Raw genomic sequence first — 24,651 nt, forward strand, 5'->3', positions numbered from 1 at the left:
TTAAATTAACTTATCGTTCTTATTTTTTACTTTTTAATTACTTATATATATATATATATATATATATATAATAGTATATATAACAATAAATATACAATATAACAAAATTATTTTGCTTGTATACACATATATTAACGTATTTTAATTAATTTTCCATTCATATCAAGTATTGTAGTTTGTAATAAAAAGAATAATAAAATACGAATTTTGCTTATATTAATAATACAAAATTATAATAGATAAAAATATTAATTTATTTATCGGTGCATTTCATTATAATCACAATCTTACAAATGTAATTACAGATCAATAATATCGGCCTTGGATTATATTATCAATTATATATAATTCTATTATGTAAATCTGATTTTTTTATATTTCAGTAAAAGTAGCATTTGATCTGTTACACTACTGGCTTTTCAACAAATAAATGCTCTATATATATATATATTGCTTTTAAATGATTGAGTAATTAATATATTAATATTGATAATCTGACCCTTATTTTTTAACCGCGCAAGAGGAATTTCAAAAGCCCAGAAAGTATAATTTTTGCAATAATTTTTTCTTGTTTTTCAAATGTTTTGGCGTTAAATTTTTGGCCGAATGAACTTTGCCAAGTATTTTACTATGTTTGCATTTTATTCCTAATTTTGTCTAAAAAATAATAAAGGTTTCCAAAGCCCAACAAACTACTAGATTATGTAGATAATTCAGATGATACAGAGATCAAGACATAAGATGTTTTAAAGCTGTTTAAAAAAAGTCTTTTATGTTTCAGTGTAGATTTTAATCTTAATTTAATTTACTTTTTCTTTTAAAAATTAGAAAAAAAAATTAAACGTAGTATTTTAAAATTAAAAGTAACATTTTAAAAATTAGAAAAAAAATTAAACCGAGATTAATAGAAATAAATATAAGATGTTTTTTAAATGTTTTTAATATATACATATCTTATGTCTCGTTTTTTGAACATATATGTTGTCTTAAAATGTTTTTTTGCCTAAGTTAAGCCATACAATGTGTCGTTCCTCGGGTCGTTCATGTCTCGAGTTAATTTTCATCACTTTTACAAATATACAAAAATTATTAAACAATTTTTACATAAACTTCAATCTCATCGATCGACTTTCACTTAATATTTTTTATATTTTTTATATATCGATTTTTACATATACTTTACACAGAAAGTATTTATAAAGTTATGTATTTTCAAAAAAAGAGGAATAGATCTTTATAGTATACATATATATATATATATCAAATAATATTTCAAAGTGTAGTATTTAAAAAAAAAAGAAATGCGCAAAATATGATGTGCCTTCCAACAAGCGACACTGCGACACAGTGATCATGTCATCTTTGTTTAACATTGGCAAACAACAAGAATGCAATGATGTCCATTGTGTCACATCGTGTTATTTGTATTGGAAGGCACATATGAATAATCCAATATGTGCATATTAAAGGTAGAAAATAATAATTAGGAGCAATCGCTTACCCACATTCTTTCAAGACGTAACAACGAAGATCAGCTCAACTCCATTTTGAAACTGGCCGTTTAGATAGAAAATTACATGCGACCTTTCCGAATCCGGGATTTCGCGGTTAAACCGGCCGAGCCGCGATCGATAACCGTCACACGTGGCGGCCGCGACTTGAGAATTCGCGATGGTACATGTGAACGACGATATTTTACGACATTCGCAAATAATTTATGCACTTCGCTCGAAATCATTCGCATCGCCGTCATTCGAATAAAAAATCTCGGTTAAACTAACCGAATCTGACGCCGCGTCGCGAATAACGGTCGTTTTGAAAAACAGATACCGCCTGAAGTTCGTCGTAGGTCAACTTCTCAAGTTCACGATACGCGGCAGCCGTTGGTAGCCGTGTGGTGGCGTGCGTCGACGTTGTTGTTCTAAAGCGCGCGCGTTTGTCGGCCATAACCTCGCGTTGTCGTAACTCGCGCTCGGACGAAGGATGTCATCGTGCACAGACTTGTTACATCTGAACGAGAAGGGATTATTCAAGGATATCAAGGCGAGCCTATCGAGCGGCACCAAGGAGACGCGGAACATTCTCGAGATTCGCGACAACGTGCTGTACGTGTGGAATGCCGACAAGTGTTGCATGCTCACGCTCAACGTCGCGGCGACCCGCGGCAAAATCGGCGAAGATGTCCCTTATCAGGTAAGAAAATCTGTTATCGTCACGCATATTGCACGTTGGCGTGGAATCTTACTCGATCGAACGTAAATAGATGAAAGCGGAGTCGTCGAATTGCGCGTTGCATCGAGCAACCTAACCTAATCTTGACGCGCCGGCCGTGTCGGCTGCTAACGCGTGCGCCGCTTCGCTGTGTTATATCGGAGTGATACAGCTGCCTTTGGACGCAGAACAGACCGATGTTTATTCGCGTCAAGACACACAATTGTCGATGATATATTTAATAGGAATGTTCAAAACCGAAGACCATATTGAATTGAATTGGCATCGTCATTGTGGATGAATTGTATATCAAATGTAACGTCTATCTACTCAATCATACTATTCGCTCATGTATATACATACACTGAAAAAATGATATCGACTGCAGTATTTTAATTGAAAATTATTTTATTAATTCAACAATACCGTTAATGAAACATACGTCGTGCTCTTGTTTTAATAAAATTTTCTTTGTTTCATTAATATTACTATGAATTGACAAGATTATTTTTTATTTCTAAATAATATTGTTGACATAAATTACTATTTTTAAATTAGTGTATATATATATATATATATATATATTATTTATTTTTTATTTGATGATAAATATAAAGGCGCCTCCAGATATGGCCAATGTTACTAACAAGCAAACGTATACTAACTAGCAAATATCATATACATGACATACATAATTATTCATATTGAATTAATATTTAGCAATGTGTAATATTTAGCAAAGTTAGTCATATTGTCTGGAGGCACCTTAAACGAAATGTGCAATGTGAAATAATTAAGAACAATAAGAGAGAGATGTTAAGAGATAAATGTTTAGTGAGATTGATCATTACACAAAGTATCTGTTCTAAAATATAAAGAATACGTATTGTTTTCTTATTGATTATAACAAATTTATAGAATGACTACAGTTTGTAAGTGGAATAGTAAAATATAAAAATTTGAATTTTATATATATTATTTATTTCATTTAGAAAAATATTTAGAAAATAAATTTTAAAATATTATTTTTTCTAATTATTTGAGCATGTTAGAATATTTTCTAGGAAATATTTTGTATTAGATATACAGATAGAGATTCAACTTTTGTAAATTAATTTTGAAAAAATTTGTACTTGTATTTTTGTAGCTATACACACACACACACACACACATATATATATATAATAACATATATTGTATAAAGATTATAAATGTATAGTATACAAATTTTTACATTTTAGTATTTCATTTATAAACAAGCTGTAATCATTTTACAAATTTGCTACAAGTATAGCAAATAATCTATATTTTATATATAATTATAAATTTTACAAAATTATATAATTTACAGAAAATCTGTATTTGATACCAAACATAAGTATTCTCTGATAAATACGTTATAAAAATGATCAAATAACTAGAAAAAATAATATCTTGAATTCCATTTTCTCACACTTAAAACAAAATTATCTCGTTTTTATTGCATTCATTACCCTTTACTTTTTTAATACGCTACAATAGTTTATCTAAATAGTTTATCTAAATATATATTAGATAACGTAAGTATATGTAAATATGTATAATATCTATAATTAAAGAAAAATGTAAAAAAAATTCGAAAAGGTATAACAAAAATTTGTTTTCTCTGAAGCATTTGGGAACCTAAGGGTACGAGTGCACTTGCGGTAAATGAAAGAGAAGCGGCGGAATCGCGGTGAGAATTGGTCAAGCGGTACATTTCGCTCTCACTGGCCGCTGGTGCTTTTATTTCATTTCAATGGCACCGCGGGATCAGCGGGTACGTTAATGCCTCGGCGCGCGAACGCAAAAGAGCGGCGAGGGGATAATTTATAGGAAATGGGTTGTTCGACGCTCCAGAGTAATTTAATTAAAATAAATGTCCGCGCCGCGGAGGAACGTTACCCGCACGGACGGACCCGCGGTTCCACGACTGCGAATAAAATGCAAATTCAGACCCTTCATCGGGGAGAGGGTCGCGTATGTATGCATATAGGTATAGGTAGATAAAGGTGCCCGCAAGAGGGTAAGTGCGGATGGAGGGTCCGACGGTCTCTCGGTGCCGATCGTCGTCCGTTCATCCGTTGATTCGATAAGACCCGTGTTCGGTTAATTTCACTCAGCTGTTTTAATAACGTAACATTTTGTTTTACTTCACAGTAGTATGCTGCGATTAAACGTCATCAAGTGACATCATGAAATTCTTATTCTACATTTTTATCATCTCATGTTTATCTTAATACATTTATAAGTAAGGGCAAGAGCACGCGATAAACAAAGAATAATATAATAATATTCATAATTCGTTCTTATTTTAAGATTGTCTTAAGTAATTTCTTAAAATGCCAATATCCTTTCTTTGATTGATGACATCTTAAGATTGTATTTCAGATATGGTCTATTTTTTCTTGCACTAGACTGGACTAGAACTCTTTTTCTCGCTTTCGATAAATATCATATACCTATACCTATTTCACTTTAAGTTCTAAAAGTGTACACAGGTTCAGCCAGAGAAAACAGGTCTATAGTCTCAAATATAAGAATCGACTGTGAATAAAAGACTATGAACAGCCAAAGTATCGATCGATTGTTGTATTGTTTATGTATATTTATTACAATTAAATTATGTCATGTGCACAGTTACATTGCTATGGATTTTTCATAAACGACATAATAATTGACTTTAGATTTTATCTGTGATGTACTCTTATGAGGTTTCTAAAATAAAGTGTTAATCGCTATTCATATCATATTACTAATCAAAATTATAAGTCATAAATCTTAAACAACTACTCTACAATTATTTAAGCGTGGTTGTAAATGATTATAGTTGTAAAAAAACCAATTACAGTCGAATTTGAGGAAAATATTTGATTGTGATCGATTCAATTCTTACAACTACAATCACTTATAACATAGCAGTTATAGAATAGGCTCTTCAGAAAATTTACATCCAAAATAAATCATATTAGATCATTATATTATAACATCTGAATCAATTAGAAGGATGGTAGATTCTTAGGGCAAATAATAATACTATATGATTAGTCAGTCATAACATTTTCTAAGTTTTAAATTATAAGAAATGGAATCTGATCATTTCTATGCAAATTACTATTTGATGTTGTCTTATAACATATTACAACTCGCTCCTAACTTCTGATCTAATGGCTTATTGTAGAAAGTCTATTACTCTTTCTTAAAAGACGCGGAAAAAATTGGCAACCCATACAGCACAGAAGCTTGCAGCAACATTATCGCAACATTACAATATTACTGTAATATTGCTGTAATATTGTTGTAATAATGATCTATTTGTATGGATAAACGCATTTATATATGAAGCGATAATTTGGGGGATTATAGACGGTATTCATAATCAATTTTTGTATTAGAGACTATCTGAAGTCTTAAGATGTCATTAATCAATCAGAGGGCTGCATCTTAAGACATTACTTAAGACGATCTTAAAATAAAATCAGACTATGAATACCATCCTTATATAACGAATTGATGTGTGGGACGAACGGCAGATTAGACAATCAGAATAATTTTTCCTTAGCGACTCCTCGGAGGCATCGATTAATAAACGTGATGTCTCGTCGTGGTGGCGACCACTTTGCACTCGCTCGCGCTACCGGGTGTACGCGCTCGGGCCTGGCTGAAATATCGGTCGTAAATAATAAAAGTTAGCGAGGTTCCTCTCTGGCGCGCACGCCGGGACTTTAAACCGGAAGATAGGTGTCGCAGGATACGGACGAGGGAGGCGGTCGCGGCAAAAGTGGCGGCGGGTCGGGGGACGGAGGTGCGGCGCGGGACGGAGACAAAGACGCACCATTGTCAACCGCTCCGCCATCGGAACCGCCATCCGCCGCGGGAAACTTTGAATCATTTTTATTGCATAGAGTTATCTTTGTTACCAGCGGAACGAACGTCTAAACGCGCTTTCTCTCTCTCATCCTCTTTCTCACCCTCCTACCCGAGCTATCTCTCTCTCTCTCTCTCTTTCTCTCTCTCTCTTTTTCTCTCTCCCCTCCTCCTCTCGCGCCTTTCGCCAGGTCATTCCCAGCCCTTCGTCCTTCGTCCTCACCTTCCTGCCGGTTACGCTCTCTTTCTCTTTTTGTCCCCCGCCTACCCGTCTCCGACGGCCGGGCCGGGAGATAATACGAACGCGAAAGCGTTCACACCCCTTTGGCTGCCCAAATGGAATAAGTTCTTTAATTCGCGGATTTACCGCCGGGCAAACGAATCGCCCGCGCTGTCGCTGAGATAATATTCGGCGGACGAAAGAGGACCGTTTCTTGGCCGAACTTTTCATTCGCCGCGTGTCTTTCTCTCGAGAATCTCGGTATTCACTGAAAGTAAATGAGTTTTGTGGAGCGTTAAGGCTCGGAGTTTATAAAAATATTTAAAATGCCTTAATATATCGAGTAAGGATCAATTATCAAAAAGATATTAACAAAATAATTAACAAGATGTTTATAAAAACAAAACTTTTATATTTTAGATAATTGAATTTTTAATACATACCTTACCCTAATACTTTTTAATATTTTAAATTCTTATATTGGCGTTTGCTAAAAGATTTATAATACATATTTAAATTGATAATAGATATTTTCTTATATAATATTAATAATAAATTATAAATATTTTATAAGAAAACATTTTATTGAAATTAAAATATAATCTTTTTACGAATATCATATAACACTGCTTTGCTTGTGTTATCATCTGCAATGTGTGATTCTCTGTGCTATTTTTTCCATACTATCTACTTTGATTATAAACACGAAACGCAGACGATTATAATCGCGCCAAGGTAAGAATTACTTCGATTCGGGAGCATAGCACGCTGCCAACGACCTACGTGAGGCTTTCTATATGCCTCGCGACGTATAAAAGGGACAATCTTATCTAAATTAAAAGTACCGGACCCCCGTACGAGACGCGGTCGAGGGTCAGCGGCACGAGCAAAATAGAAAATTTCGGGCGAATTCCTGCCTCCGCCACCAACCACCGCCGCCGCCTCTGTCTCAGAAGTGCAGCGGAATATCGCGTAATAAGCGAAATCCTCTCGACGATAATTAAAAAGTAATTTTACGGTGACATTTGTAACTACGGACCCGCCTACCCGCCGTCGGTGGTAAATACACGTGCAGCCGCGCGTTCTGTGTGTACACAAGCAATAACTACGATGTATGTACCTGTGCGTGTCTCTGGGTTCGAATGTATGCGTACACGTACGTCTGAATGTCCCGTGGTCAGATTCACGCCCGAGCGTATAAGCAAACGCGGAAGGGTTGAAGGGGGTGGTAGTCGTGATGGTGGTGATGGTGGTGGTGGTCCCGGCGGTTCCTGGTCGAGTGTAGGTAGGTTAGGTGCCGTGTCGTACACGTGGAGGTATACGAAGAGGTACCTAGAGCAATAAAATTCACGGGAAGTGTTTTACATCGGGTGGCGCGCATTGCTCTTTCTCTCTTTCTCCCTTCGCGCAGTACATGGCGGTGTGGAAGCGAGGGAGGCTCGACGAATTCAGTAAGTGGCGGACAATGGCTTTTGTGGTAGACATCGGTCGTTCTCCCGCATGCATCCCCTTCTCGGCATTCGTATTTCGTTCCACCGCTGGTACGGATACATTTTCCCTTCTATGTCCTTCTCTTCGTCCTGTCTTTCTCTTTTTCTCTTTCTCACGGCTGCTCGAGCACTCGAAGCGTCATGCTCTCAGGGATGTGGAAAAAATGATAACCCTACGCGAACTGGCGCATTTTCTGTCTCTTTCTTTCTTTCGCAATTCATTTATTTATTAATAGGAACATATACGCACCCTTGAAAGCATCATGTCGGAGAGATAATTGTTCGGAATTACCACGAAATGTTAATCAATATATTCGCTTATATCTCGATCGAAAAAATACATATAACAATAAATACTACGCAATGAAAGATACACGTCAATATCAATAACGAAAAATGTTTCATAATAAAAATTTCTAATATTATATTAATTTCCTTTATATTATTTTTACCTGACATTTTTCTTTAATCTTATTTCTCTTTAATTAATTTCACGTGACTCTTCTTAAAAATTTTAATTTAAGATTTATAAAAAGATTTATAAATATTAATACAATATAAAAAAAATTAAAATTTTTAAATACATAATTATAAATTTATCAAAATTGATTGAAAAAAAATATAACATTCATAATTCTGACGCACTGAATTACGTGATAGAGATATTTTCAAAAGACAAGGTTAATTATATATTTGTCAAGAAATCTGTTGAAACGAAGTGTAACGTTAACAATTCTGATGTGCGCATTGAATTAAATTACGCGATAGATACATTTAGATACATAGTCATAAAAATAGTTTGGCATTAGAAGCAAGTTTTATGAATCGTCAAAGAGATGCTAAAACCGGCCTTGCCAATGTTATTGAGCGTTCAAGGCGGAAGTGAGTCGCCATAGAACGCCCAATACACGCGCAAGATGTAAGAGTGCGAATGTGTGATTCGTGTACTCCTGAGAACTAGCACCTTTATCTCTCACAGCCGCGAAGTCGTATACAAGAACGACAGTGGTCCATTGTCAAAGCTGCCCGTTAAAATACGGAATACGCCCTTAGTCTTGGAAGGAGCCAGGCGCGCACCCGCCTGCCTCCATTATCGCCGCGTGTATAGCCTATGAGCGGTGAAAGGGCTGCAAGGCTCCCGCAATGACAATAATTCTGCGCTAATAACCCCTCGCAGAGACTTCTTGGAGCAGCCCTTGTGATAGCGATAGCACCCCGTGTCTTTGTAACTCGGCTGCTCGTCCAAGTCTCCGCATCGGCCGACAGCCGAGCAATCATCGAGCCCTTGGAACCCATAATCTAAAGGCGCCTTCAGATTTTAGCCCACCGTAATTTTATCGTGATGTGTTTTGGGATCAGTGAGGATAGCCTTGAATCAAGCTTGATTGAAATTTTGAATTCTGGAATTCATACATTAATTCGTCAAATACAACTTTATTTCTTTTTATTACAATTGATGTGAAAATAAAAAGTCTAATTAAATTGTTAACCGTATTAATTATTTAGAACTGATTATTTAACCTAGTTATTTAACTATCAAACAATACTTTTATGAAATAACATGAAAATATTCTTGTATATATCATAAATAAATCAAGAGAGCTGTAGCATCTTAGACATACTTACGCTAACTACTTGAAATAAGATCGGACTATGAATATTAGCATAGATAATCGAATATCTCGATTTAATTTAGAATAATTAAAGAATTATTATTTTTTCAAGAAATACATACTTTTTCACCTGTGTGCCAATTTTATCGCACAAAATTTTATCGACAGTAATGAAATACTTTTCAACAATATCATTTTGTTGCTCTCGTCTCAATCGCTAAGCGTATCGAATTGCCTATTCCGATGAATAAGGAAGAGAGGGTCGAGGAAAGTGGATGGCTCTCGTTCCGCGGGGGGTGGCTTTGTCATCCGCGGGACGCCTTGGCGGGCTAATGCATTTCCTTTACAGTTTTAATGGGCATTCATAACTAAGTTTAATAATGCCCGTAGGAGGCGAACCGTCGCGGTTGCATATCTAATAATTCCATGGCTCCACCTCGCGCAGGAAGTGGCGCGCGGCACGGATTTTAGTGGTAGCTGCTCGGGCTTTCACCCCCTCCCCCTCCCCCTCCTCATCGCTACCAACCCATCATTTCTGAAGATACATATATCCATCCGACCTCCTTTCTCACACTCTCTTTTCCTTCATCCCGACAATTCTTCGCGTAGTTCGTAACAGTGTCCTTCGAACGTTCTTAACTTGCGCAGTAACTGTATTTAGGTATTTCTTCTTTGCGATTTTTAATTCGATTTTTAAATGTGACGAAGAAAAACATCAAAATCCAGTATCATGTGTTGGAAAACAATCGCATTCTTAATTAAATACAATAATCTTATATAATCAAAATAATAATTCTACTTTGTGAAAATGTGCAAAAATTTATTATTTTGTTAATGAGAATGGATCACTGATATAATCTTTAGTATTAATTTATAATAGGAAATTAATTTTATGGAAAATACATTCATTTCTCTTTTTTGCACTTATTTTTAATGGAGAAAAAATTAACTCTTGTATAATGAATGAAATAAAAAAATTAACTTTGATATAATGAATGAAATAAAATTGCACATATAAAAAAGGAAAAAGTATCTTTACAACTGTCATCTTTCCTTTCACTCGATCATAGAATCCAATGGAAACAATGAAATTGTAATTCCCGGGATGTTCTCAAGCGAGTCCGCAGAATTACCAAGCCATTTCCATTTTACGTCCGATACATATCGCTCGGCAGCTGAAAGCCCATTTGAAACGCCTTAATCGCCGTTGAATCACCGGCGATGAGGACTCGCGGACAGAAGATCCCCGGACACCTATAGCCACAGCAGAGGGTGAATGAGGGGGGGGGTGGACCGGATTCCGGCTACGACGATGGCATAATGGCGTCTTGGTAGTAGGACCGTGATATAAATCCCGGCGCCGTTATATGGCGTAACGTGCCATCTTAGCTCGGTCTTCGCCCGCTCTTCGCGAGGAAGAGGAGGAGAAGGTGAAGCTAGCGGCGCCGTCTCTAATAAATAACCCCAAGACAATGGACACTGTCCAAAACACGGCGGATCTTACGCCTTTAACTTGGGTACCAAGTCTCAACCCTTGCCCGCGATTCTCGCACCAACCCCCTTGTTGCGGCCCCCTTTCTTCGGGGCTCTCGCCGCCCCCGCTCTCTTCAGACGACTCGGCCACCCTCGCGGTCGACGCTACCAACGAATTCTCACCCCCGTAAGCGACCGTCCTCTCTCGCGCCCTGTCACGGTCTTCTCGAATTATAATGTTTGTTTCTAACAAATTACCATGATAATGCTCGGCGTCGCGCGGCGAAACCGTGTCTTCGGTGGCACACTTAAATTACGCGACTACGAGCGCACGAGAGTCGAGAGTTGAGAATCGCCGGCGAGGAACCACGGCGTCGTCGTCGTCATCGTTGGCGGGGGCGGAGGATTCCCAGCGGGTAGTTGTAATGTTAATTAGCCACTTACCTAACCGTACACCGTAGACAATCGGACTCCTTTCTCGAGGTATTCCGAAGTTTCGTATCCTCGGCCGCGACACTGGCAAAGGAGAAGATTTAGAGGCCGACACGGAAGACTATGCGAACGTACTGCCGTGATAGTCGCTCACCGATAGGAAAGTTCATGTTTTCGGTATTCACAATACTGTTTTTTTTCTTTTTTTTTACATCTTTCTCTACCAGATTTTTGCATATGATTACTAAATAATTCGGATGGAATATAAACTCATATTTATTAATGTACAGCTAAATATTTCATCGCATATGTTAAGCAAATTTATGCCATCAGTTAACGACTTTAAAAATCCTATTTATTTTTGTCTAAAAAAAAAGGAAGCATTGTTACTCGATATCTCGAGTGAATGCAAACACTATGAAAAATGATGCATCATTCTCCTCGAGTTGCGACGCATTTGCAAGAGCTGTCCTGCTCGCCGCGGGCACATTTGAGCGCGTTGATTTAAGTCCCGCGCCTGATGTGACAAAGCGTTATTACACTCCGCGCAGGGAACGCGTAGGAACACGCGTTAAATCAGAAGTCAACGCGAGGAAATTCTGTTCTGCCGGTCCGGAACATGTCCGCCAGCATCACCGTATTCGTCGGCGCGCGCGAAGCTGGCGCGGGCGCGCATAAAAATTATGTCAACTCCTACGGCCCGGCGAGCCCGCACTGGTAATATACTTTCTACGTTTCGTCGGTCGACACCCTATTATGCAGCGTGTAGCAGCGCGAGCTGCGAAGGCGATAAACTTTATTTTTCAAAATCGTCTGATACGTGGCCGCATATCACGACTGCGTAACGATCGTGATAACGCGCAGCTCGTAGAAACGAACGAGGGATGATAGGGGGATTTCCGAAAAAAAAAATTGCCAACTGCAATTTTTTCACGCGACGTTGTCGCCGCGACGAGGTTTTTGATCGCCCTCGGTGGGAAAAAAAATCGGGCATTAAAATATTTTTTCCACATGACAACGTAACGCCGCTAGAAATATAATTAGCACTGGTGACGCTTAAAATGACACTGCTATGCAGAGAAGACGCTTAAATTTATGTTTTTCGACTATTAAGTAGTGAAATTGATAACTGGTGTGGTCGAATCAAAGAAAAAAATCATAATTTTTATTCGTGAATATTTATTTGATACAATATCGATTTTATTATTCTTTATTGTAATAATGGAGATAATTGAATATAGAACGATATGAAGAAAAAATAATTTCGTATTCTTACATCAATTCATTCGATCACACTGTTTTGAATTTTAAACACTATTAATGTTAATCACTATACGATATAAACTTTTCAAAAAAAAACGATTCAATGTACAACACATTTCAAATATTCTACAAATATCTGTAAAAGGAATAAATTTTTGGTATTTGCAAATATTAGTAATCGAGTTCATTTCACCTCCTAATTTCCGCAAACAGATACAAGCCGTTGATATCCCAGTGGAAAATTTCAAAGCCCCATCGAGACCGCGAAATATGTCATTAAAATATTCATATCGCTGCATAAATATACCGGAATATTGATGAATGGTTAGCCGAAACGGCCGCTTTCATTACCCTCTGACTCGGAAAAGCTTTTGGATAAAGCACGTTGCTTTACATGCTGGAATCATAAAACGTTGCCGCCCGACGAACAGCCGTGTAACCGTCGTAATAGCGACAAAGTTGTTGACGAAGTTGACTGCTTTATTGACACGCGTTTATTGAGAAGGCTGCGTCATTCTCCGCAGAAGTTTTATTAGAAGTACAATGCGCTGAGTTTTCTCAATATCGACTACTGTTGGACAAAAAGTACAACTATTTATGAAAAAGAAGAAAGAAAAAAATTTTTTCTTTCTTTTTTTTTTTAATTTCGGCCATGTATCTTTATTATCTTTAATCTTTTCGATAAGTAAGATTAGTAAGGCAATTAACGCGCGACGACTGGCGGAAAAAAACGCGATAGCATATAATTCGCAAAACAGAGAGTAGCGACTTATGAATGTATAATTTTTAATCTGCCACAACGACTCTAACGGCGAATATGACAGCGGTCTACAACGAACGAGCTTTTAATTTATTGATGTGTTTTATGAGACATGAAGATACAAGTAGCAACCCCATTCACTCTATGCTTATATCCAATGTTGATGGCAACTCGTAATAAAAGCCTAAAACTTTTATTATTAGTATTCTCAGTTTAAAATAACAGATACGATAAACGGGGAAGGAGAAAGAATCCTTACAATCCTATCATTCAAATCGCATGTAATGGAATTCCACCTCGATTAACATTTCGATCAAGACGAAACGTCGCAAGTTTGATCGAACTTTGCGTCGAACGTTCAGCTCTCACTGTCGTGATATTAAATCGCCGAAGGGGGACGACACGAAGGTGGCAGGAAATGCTAAAAGAATAAGAAGAGGACGAAATTGAAGTGGATGGAGGAAGAACGAGTGAACCGGGCGAATGTCTGGCACGGCCCTCGAGCAGTAAATTCAGAAACGGTGTTACAGGGCGGCCCCGGAGATAATGCGCAATCATTTCGGAATGGAAATTAAAATCAGATGATGAATCCTAACGATGCCGTTTATTATTTTAATTTTCCGCGAAGGCCGCCGCCGACGCGGGCTACCGGCGGCCGCCGACACCGCCATCGCGTTGGTAACTCGAGTTCGAGACACTAAATTACCTTCCTATTAGCCGTATAATTACAAGATGGCCCCGGTAATTTCCGTTTATTTCGACTTCGTCTCGCCGAACGGCCGCTTTATATTACGCGCGGCTGTTTGCCCGGCGAAAATGCGCAATGGCCGTTCACCATATCGCGTTGATAGCCGTAACTATTGTAAGGTACATATATATTATCAGAATCTGCCGATATCTGCCGATAACCGTAAAGTGAAATCTTTGCGTTGATATCTGCGATGATAGAAAATATAAATCTCATGACGTAGTTTAATCAGAAGAAGAATTTTAATATTTTTTATAATTTATTAAATTTTTATTCAAAAGTAAATTTGGGATATTGTTTTAAAAACACATTCGTATTTATCGAATCCAACTATTTGCAAATAAACAAATCGAGAATAAAAATTATATAGAGAATGTATGCTGCATCAGCATTGGCTCTGTTTCCGTTAACAGCGAAAATCTCGCGTTTTTCATGTTCTTCGGCGGTGAAATTCTCGCTGTTACGATCCTTTAAACGCGCCAATAATCGAGACTTTCGCTTTTACGCCACGATAAATCGTGGACTTCTGGTACCCTAGCGCGAATTTACATCCGCAGTGACGTATAAACTCGCCGGAATCGTTTTCCCCTTTTTCGCGCGATTCGCACGTTGCATACACCGCCGGCAAGCTTATTATAATGTAACTGTAACTTTTTATGTCGCTCGTAACTCCGATACAGCATCGCGTCTGTGGGGGCATCAGCATCGCCACGGTTGCTGCGTGCATTTGGACAAACAAGTATTATTGCCTTTCTTCTTCCTTCTTGGCTGGCTCGTTTATTCGACTTCTCGCTCGAAACGCTCGTGCCGTTTGTGCCTTATGATTGGAAACGGTTATGATGTACGCGCGATTTATGTGAATCGCTAAGAGACTTTGTGCGGTCATATTCGTGTTGTTTCCACGTATCGCGAAAATGGGACATTGCCAGAAGAAGAACAGAAACTTGATTAGACCATATTACAATATATAATAGTTAATACTAGATCATCAAAGATAATCAAAATAACTGGTAATTTTTTATCAAATTTCTAGTGGTATTTTTTAAGATTTTCTATAACTATTGCGTAATATTAAATCGATTAATTTATTTCTTCCTCTTTTCTTTTCAAAGATATATACTTTCTAAATTCTTTAAAGTGGAATCTCACTCTAAAGGGTGAAAATTGAGTCAATTTTGAAAAAGAGTGATTCAATTTTTAAGAGTGAATTTTATTTTTTTAGAATGAGAACTTCACTCTAAAAGTTTTAGAAATATTTAATGTATTTAAATAAAAAATAAATATATGTTAATTAGTCCTAATCGATAGTCCTAATGTTAAAATACAATAAAATAGATATGAGTAAGATAATGTGTGTGTTCTATTGATTTAATAATTATTTAAATCTTTAGTAAAAAGAATTATTTTTTGTTAATAATATTTTAATCAATATTAATAATTTTTCATTATTATCAGAAAAATTATTAATATTATTTTTCAATTTTCAATTGTAATTAGACATTCCAGTTTTAACGACAAGAGAACTAATATTAATAAATTATTAGTTTAATAAATTTATTAATTTTTTAAGATTAAATTTGAGAAATTTGAAGAGATTATTAATATTTCAGATTGCATTGAAAGTCCAACAACCATATCGGCAATTATAATTTCTTAAATTAATTCATTTAAATGAATATATATAATAGATCAATATCTTAACATTCATAGTGGTACTTCATATTTAAAGTAATATTAATAAACTTAAAATGCTACAAGCATATGAGAGACATGTAACATAAGCCAAAATCCTAACATATATATAAGAAGGAAGCTTAAAATATAATAAAATTTATAATACGGTATATAAAATCTAAAATTGCTAATACTCCAACATTCTGAAAGTATCGTTAATTGTTAATATATTGCAAAAATACACAGATGTAATTCAAGCATGAGAACAGATTTTAAATTCGCTTACAAAAATATATTCCTTAACCATATACTCACACATGTATTTATTAAGGGTGGCTCATACCGATATATCTACTTTGTTCTTCTATGTGAATTCATCAACCGCTTTCACATACTTCCAAGATTACTTTTCTGTAGCGCCGTAGAGAACCGAGGGGTAGGTAATTAAAACCTCGAGTAGGTAAATAACGGACTGCTAGGCCAGTGCGCGAGCCACTGAGAAAACGTAATAAGTAGGCGAGTCTGTAGCCTTAAAAAGGGAGAGATCCTTAAAAACCGTCGGACCCCACGTCGGATCTGCCGCTATTTTTCGCGTTAATTTGAATTTCGTAATTAACCGGCTACGTATGAATTCTCGGGAGAATACATAAAGGTCCTTCCTTTAATTTCCGCGAGGATTCGTTATAATACTGCGCCCCCTTGCACGAGTCGGGTCGGACGTGGATTTTCTGACCTCGAAGGGGACGCGAGCGAAAGAAAAATGGACACCGAACGTTATGACCGGAATATCTTACCGTTTCGTTGGGATGAGAACATGTAAGGTCGGAATTAACCGTGTCGCCATGCGTCGGTTTTCTATGGTAATACGTGATTTACAAACAAACAAACGGATGACACGTTCTAAATATATCATTCGACGATACATTTAAGAAATTACGGAATACGGGGAATTATGGTAAAAAATATATGAGATTTTAACATCTGTGAAGCTGATCCCCAATTTTCAAAATTTGGGAAAAATAATCAAAGTTCTGGTTGCCCCCCGAAGAGTTCTAGAGTTCTCGATCGATTTAGAAAGAGTTTTCATTGATTAAAGCGAATAGAAACGTTTGAAATAATGAAGATGGCCAAATGGCTTAATAGAAATGTCTATTATGCTATTATACCGACAATTAAGTGATATGTACAGAGAATTTAGTGCTCTTTATGTGCTAATTTATTGTTCTCATTTTGATTTTATTACTCCAACTGTTTAACAAAAAATCGGTTTATGCTAACTTTTAAAAAAGTTATATAGAATGACCATTAAAAATAATAACAATAATAATAACATTTACTCTGTAATTTAGTACTAATTATGTGTTTAATGTATCTCAGTTTAAATTTTGGTGCGTTATCTTTCACACTTAAAACAACTCCAAAACATATATCGTAGAAGAAAAAAGCATCAAAAATAATAAATATATAAGAAAAATGTTTATACTAAATTTAGAGCTAATTATATGCTTAATTTGATAGTTTTCTATTGTACGACACACGTTTTGAGGTTGTTTCGGGCGTGCATCGAAATTTAAACAGGAGTGTATTAAAAGCAGAAGTGTATTAATTAGCATTAAATTATAATATAGCGTTTTTATTATATGTTATCGTTATTATTTTTAATGGGCATTCTAACTTTTTAAAAGTTAGCATAAAATCGATTTTTTTATAAACAATTAAAATAATAAAATCAAGATTAGAACAATAAGTTAGCTCATAAAGAGTATTAAATTCTCCGTACATTGATCGTTTATTAAGATTAATTGTTAGAAATCTTTTACTAGAACTCATGTCAGAATGCTGGACTTCCGGAAAAAATTTTTGTGATCTATATATACGGACTTAGAAGAATTTGAATTTAGAATCATCTTCAAAGCGATATAACTTTTTTGTTTTTTATCTTAGCAGTTTGATCATAAATCATAATCATTAGAACTTTTTAGGGTACTATCAAAACTAAGGCTAACAAATTTCCGAAGGCTGAATTTCTAAAAAAAAATTTTCAAAAGAAATTTTTTTTAAAATTTTTTTGAAAAACTTTCAGATAGCCAACGTTTTCTTCAGAGTTTTGGCAGCTTCCCAAAGAGTTCTATCAATTGTCTTATATAAATCAAAGTGCTAAAATAAAAAATGGAGAAGTTATAATTCTTCAAAGTTTCAGAATCATGAAGTTGGCCCCCCAATTATTTCAAATGATATTTTTCATCGTTTTTATATTAACGAAACTCTTTCTAAAATCAATTGGGAATTTTAGAATTCTTCTCTGGGAGTAACCAGAACTTTGCTTCTTTTTTTTAAATTTTGAAAAAGTAGGGCTTTACAGAGTTGAGATTTTGTACACTGAGAAATGGGGTGTCTTATTTTAAATAATGCAGTCCTTTTAAAAGAAGTGGAAATCTCCTTATGGAGTTGTTGTGTGACTACGACAGTATTTACTCGCTGATTGGGGTCGCCCCGTGGTGTAGGGAGTCCGTAATTACTAAGTATTTTTCTTACGCCAGCCACCCCTACAGCTGATTGATATTTTGTATTCAGGAGATACCGTTGCCATCTTACTTTACGAAGATTCATCGTAATGTTTTTCACACCATGAGGTAAATAAAATTAAAAAATATTTACTCGGATAATTAAATATTCATGACTGTATTTTTCTTATTCCCAACGTAATAAAAAATATTAAATTTGTTGTAGACTACGTTAACAACGCTTAATATTAATAATAATATTATTCTTATTATTTACATATTTTGGTTTATTTATCAAAATATTATCTGCAACAATTCTCAATTATAATATATGTAGCATCACTTTCAGTGTAATAATATATGATTTTGAGAATACACAAACGCAAGCGATATCAATCTCGCACGTTCTTGCAGATGTATAAAATTTTATTTCTAAGATGCAGCTCGATCGAGCTAACAAAATGACATTCATTCTTGATTTAAAACGCGAAGCACAAGTATCTTGAAAAACGGGAAGTCCTTATAAACTCACGCCCCATTTCACTGAAGGTTCATCTTTAATTTCTTCGCGTTTTTTTCCACCTTACTCCATGCCGTGTGCCACTCGACACTTCTTTAAATTCCACCCCAATCCCATCTCTGAACGTGAACTCCTCGGGGAGGGAACCACCCGAGGCCACCTCCCGCGTTACTGTTCGCTCATTTCTCCGGTTGTCTTACGGCGATTAACCACGGCTGCTAACTCCCACCCTCGTAACCACCTCCGGCCTGTCCTCCACTCTGGATGTCCTCTTGTGTCTCCCACCCTTAGCTCTCTTCCGTCGTAGTCACATTCTTAATATCGTCTTTTTAAGATTTTTTTAAAGTGCCATTAAGGAAACTATATTGCTATTCGCTAGAAAGAGTGCTGAGGGGTAGAGTACCGCCGACTGCGCATTTAACTCGTTTCTCTTTGTAAATAATTAAAAATCGAATTTATTTCCTTTTCTATAATCATCAATTTTTTGCTAATATGTAAAGTAATAAGTACATAATATGTGAATACAATGTTCCATGAAAATAATAATCTTGAAATATTCAGAAAATGTTTTGATTTTTAGTATCTTAAGAACTCATTCAAAATATAATGTAAATTACATTTTAAAGATAAGCATTTAAAAAAATTACCTTATGCTTAAATCTTTATTTTTATGAATCATTAAAATTATATCATATGACAAAATTAGCAACAAATATAAAGTACAATCGAAGATAAATTATCTTAATTTTACCTATAAGAACATGATATTTTATGAGAATAACTTGACATAAAAATCTTTTAATCGATTCTTTTAATTTATAATCATAGATGTGTAAGTAAATTTATAAATTATAAATTTGATTAATGTATCTTATCTAATGATTTTATCTTTTCTTTTTATTATATCTTTCCTGATATTATAAATTCACAAAAAATAAGTAAAGCCGAAGTATTCGTTTTGTTCGTTGTCTTTGTCTTGCGTTTCTTCCATGGATCCGGGCATCGCGGTAGTCACATTCTTAATATCATCCTCTCAAGATTTTTAAGCGCCATTAGGGAAACTATATTGCCATTCTCCGCGACACTGTACCACCGGTGTCGACTAGGTCGGTGATGACAGGGAGGGCGATGGCGATGGCGAAGGCGCGAGAAGAAGAGACGTGATCACAGAATGCGAACTCTCTCAGCTTCCGCTCAAATTACGCAAATAAATTTCCTTTATTTTTACAAGCGTCCCTCTCGCCTCGACGAACGTGGTCCTTCGACAACCGGGAAAGGGGGTAGCATATTGTAACTTGGCTGCTTTAACGACAGCGATATCGTACTTCACTTAGTGCCACGAGGGAATGATAGTCCGTAACTCCACTATCATATTAGGCACAGCTTTGATCGCCAGCATAGCTAATGTACTAATTTTTTCTCGCAAGAAATGTACATGAGAAGAAAAAACTGAACAATTTTTATTTAAATGAATAGAAATGTTTACATGTTAAAGGCAAGAAATGAATATTATTCAGATATTAAAATTATTATTTTTTAATTACATTTTTCTCGTTAAATTATTTTTTAAGCATTGATAAATTATTGCAAAATGACTTTTTCGAAGATTTATCGCGCATTTAAACAAAATAATAAATTCACAACGTATTTGATGTTTTGTGAATTTCTCTTATTCTTGTTTGATGATTCAATAATGCGGAATTACACTTAGCGTGCTGTTATTTAAGGCACATTCATTTTCGGTCAATATAGTTCAATTCTGTTTGGAAACGAAAAAAAGATCTGGTAAATGCTCGAAATGTCTCGATTTAATTATCGCCCTCGCTGCGGAGTTACGGCCTTATTTATCGCGCGAAATAAGGGACCGAAGGAAAGCGGAACAGAGCCGGCTTACTACTTAAAATGTACAAATCCGACTGTCAGGCTCCTGTCGGGCTTTTCAACCCTCGTGCGACTTTTTTACTCACCACAAGCGCACCGACGTAGCGACGAAAGTTACGAAGTGCAAACGACATCACGCAGCTTTTAAATTAACATCGTGTGTATGAAAGATTCATCAAGCATTTAATGGCGCAAGAAATAATCGCAAGAGCGAGAAATTATTTATTAAATTAATTATTTTTGTCACGCGCCTACACGTGTACCTTTACGTATGACACTTCCGTTATGCGTACAATGTATGAAATCCTTGCTACTTAAACGAGATATGTTTATAAACTTTCAGTTGAAATGTTAATTTCTGTTCCCATTGACAATGAACAAAATTATATCGTAAATGGCATTAAAAATTTTATACTAAATATCATTTACTTATCAACATCGCATTGCAATATTCTAAACTTTGAGATATTACACAATTATTCTTCATCGTAATGTACGTTGCTTGACATAAGACACACACACACACACACACACACACACACACACGCGCGTGCGCGCGCGCTAAACAAAATTTACTAATCTCGAAAAAATCCACATATTTGAGTTTTACGTCCTCGGTAATGTGAATATATTATAATATGTCTCGATTTCGATATAAAAATATTGAAGTAATATCAAAATTTCTCGTCATTCAATTCTGATCTTATTGTCACAAGAAGGAAATGGCAACAGAAAGGGTGAATGTATTTCATTGTAAGATCACCCCCGAGTGCCATTTCTACCCACGCAAGAGACTTTTTTCCGTCATTCTTGTTGCGCTTCTCCATTCTGTGTATACAATTGCCGATTCAATATGTCGTCGAACGTGAAGCGGAAATATCGTGGGGAAAAGAAGTCGAAGTACGAAATTGCAATGGCCCTTTGTCGCCCGAGGCGAAAATCAAATTACGAAAGCGACGATGCAGACGAAAGACGATTTGGGCATCGAGGGTGCGTCTCTCTTTCGATGGGAAGAGATATTTAAGGAAGGAATATTTTATTAGTTCCGATTGAAATTTAAACGGGAACGCAGGAAGTTTTCTTCAATCCTGTTTTAAATCGTAGCCCTATATAGTTATTTTATAGTAGTAATTTATTAAATTTTATATGTCTGTGTGTGTGTAGTAAAATTTCTATAATTTAAATATATGATAATTAAAAACTGAACAATATATTTATTTATATAAAAATTATTGCGGAATATTATTTCTTAGTGAGACATTTATGACAATTTAAAATATTTACTGTTTTACTTTCTTGCAATTTTAATGCTTTCAATTAAAATGGAATAAAATCAAGAATACTGACGGATACCGTTAGTTATTAAATGAAGTAGATTAATGGTAAATGAAACTATAACTTTTGACAGTAATGGAGAAAACTCGATGTTTGCTTCGCGGCTCAGAGAAAACGAAGAAATTGATACGAGTCTTAATGCCGCTAAGACAACTCTTTCGCAATTAGACTTTTTAATTTTTATTAGCGACGTCCTCTCATCCGCCTAAGCATATGCATAATGCCATGAATATTTTCGCCGTAACTCTGTCAACTTGTCTCCCAAGGAATTAACCCTTAAATTAGCAGTTAGCTCCAGCCTCAGACGCAAAGTCCCTGCGTCCCGGTAAATTAGAACCTCTCGTAGCCTGCTGATGCTTCTCTCTTTCTCTTACGTTCCATTCATCATTCGTCCTTTTCTCTCTCGTTACCAAAACTTTTCTTAACCGTCTTCGCCAACACCACCCCGTGACACCTCTACCAGGAATGCCAGCTTGACGTGACTTGATAATCCCTTTTCTTATCTTTATCCTTGTTCCTGTCACTTTTCATAAATCGATTTTCCGTAAAGAGACTGCAAATTTCATATGGTCACTTATATCCTAATTGAACGGATATAAATGATTTTTAATATATCGAATGCCGCTTAAATTCTATCATACATTTACAATGCCAACGCATTGTCTCTCACATTGATGTATGATCGGAGAACATCAGATCGGCAGGAAATGCGGTTGCAATTCGCAGCCATGATAGAGAGGAGATTTCAATGCCGGTCGAAGCCAGAAATCGAAGCTCGAAGCAACATCAGCTGCGACTCGTCCGATCAAAAATAATCAAAGTCATTTTGATCTCGATAGAGATATATTCTTTTAGGGCTTGTGCGATTTTTTCGAGAATCTATGCTTTCTCTTGAGAAACGCCAGCACGTGGACCACCAGTTTAAAGCTCCTGCAGATATACGACGTGCAGCTCGACCAGTGGAACTTATTGCACTTCGTGCTCTCGCCCGGCGCGGAGTTTCCAAGCTCGTCTGGTCCCGGGGCTTATTTAAGCTGGCTTCCTAAGTGCGCATACTAAATATGATAATATTGCAACGGCAAAAAACGTCAGCGGTATTTAGTCCCCTAATTAGGGGATCGTGACTCGTTTGCGAACGTTTCATTTCGTTGCTTTTCGCCTTCTTCCAACTGCATCTATTATATGCTACTGCTCCTGCTCCTTCTTCTTCTTCTTAATCCTCTTCTACCTCTGACAATAAGCGAAGTGACAAACGGACGACGTGATGCTATAAACTTTAGAAGAATGCAACCTCTATTACTACCAAATCTCTCTACGATGCATGCTAGATTTTGCAATAGCTGTAAGATTTACAATAAAACTGATTAATCTAACAACAAATTCTTTACGAAAATATTTTACTAATAAATGAATTAATAGAAAGAAGTTTATTATTTGCATCTCAATTTTCAAAAATTAAAAAAAATACAGCATTCTATTAATCATTATTGAAGTTGTAAGTGATCACATCTTCTCATCTAGCAACCCTGTCACATTGCTCTACATCATTAAGAATCATTATGCAATTTACGAAACGTCGCAAAGTAAAATATCTGTATCCCGGAAAGATCTCGAAAGATCTCATCCTCGCGTCTTCACAAAGATGCAAGGTGCATTGCGCATGCAGGCCTTCTTAACGAATCCGAGAAGGCTACTCAATGACTGGTCGATGGTACCAGTAAGGGGAACGATGACGACGGGTCAGAAAAGAGGGGGGAAGAACTTCCGTTCGTTATGTAGCGTCGCGAGAGAGAAAATAGTGCGGGGGAGGGCGGCCGGACCGGCGCGATGGACCTTGTGGGTGGTACCAGTTCGAATCCCGGGATGCCTCGTCGGGTTCGCACGCCCAACCTCCCGTCCTAACCATCGCGGAGTGAGGTGTGCGGAACCGGTGGTGGCGGCGGCGACGGCGACGGCCGCTTCCACCCCTACGAGACCAAAGTAGTTGCGCCTCCACTACCCCCGGCTTCGGCGACGGCATCGCCTCATTCACCCCCGCACTGTCCCTACCTCACATCACCTGCGGAAGGGAGAGACGAGCACTCTCTCTCTTTCTCTCTCTCTTTCTCGTTTCGAAGCGTTAGTCCAGCGTTTTGTACGACTCGGTGAATCCACTTGCTCGACAGCCAGTCGAGTACGTAGCGCAGCTACGTTGCTACCCTCTATAGTGGGGATGAAATTTACGATTGGAACGAATCCTGGCTCCGCTACTATCTCGACCGCGCGGCGTCGGCACCAACGACGTACGCCGCGCGCTTCCGAGGAAATAGAAACCCTGGGTCCTTTGTGCATTTCGTAAATACATCACGCGAATACGTGCCCCAGGGGATCAGAGTTTTTGTATGAAAAATTTTGTTTACGGAATTTTCCCTGCCAGTGCAGCTATGTTGCGTGGTTTTCCCTTCCATTCGGGCCGGAATTCTCTGTTTAGATAGAGTCTACGTTCTTAGTCGTTTGTAATATCTGTTTTTAATGTACATTTTTTGATATGTCGTATTACACCCCATTGACAAGATTTATAGCATTTATTCAAATGCATATTATAATTATAAAATCACTTATCATACTTAAGTTTTGGTTTTATCTAAAAGTTCTACACAACA

General features: G+C 36.6%; 1 protein-coding gene across 1 annotated transcript in view; it reads left to right on the top strand.

The window, feature by feature from the left end:
- The first annotated feature begins 1,983 nt into the window (after positions 1 to 1,983).
- The window catches only part of LOC105617653 (nuclear pore complex protein Nup88), a 69,637-nt gene continuing 46,969 nt past the window's right edge, over positions 1,984 to 24,651 (top strand). The window contains exon 1 of the mRNA XM_012199209.1: positions 1,984 to 2,193. Within this exon, the coding sequence (XP_012054599.1) occupies positions 1,984 to 2,193 (210 nt within the window). The remainder of the gene's footprint in view (positions 2,194 to 24,651) is intronic.

The sequence above is a fragment of the Atta cephalotes genome (genome assembly GCF_000143395.1).
Source record: "Atta cephalotes unplaced genomic scaffold scaffold00013, whole genome shotgun sequence".
In the NCBI taxonomy this organism is placed as follows: domain Eukaryota; kingdom Metazoa; phylum Arthropoda; class Insecta; order Hymenoptera; family Formicidae; genus Atta; species Atta cephalotes.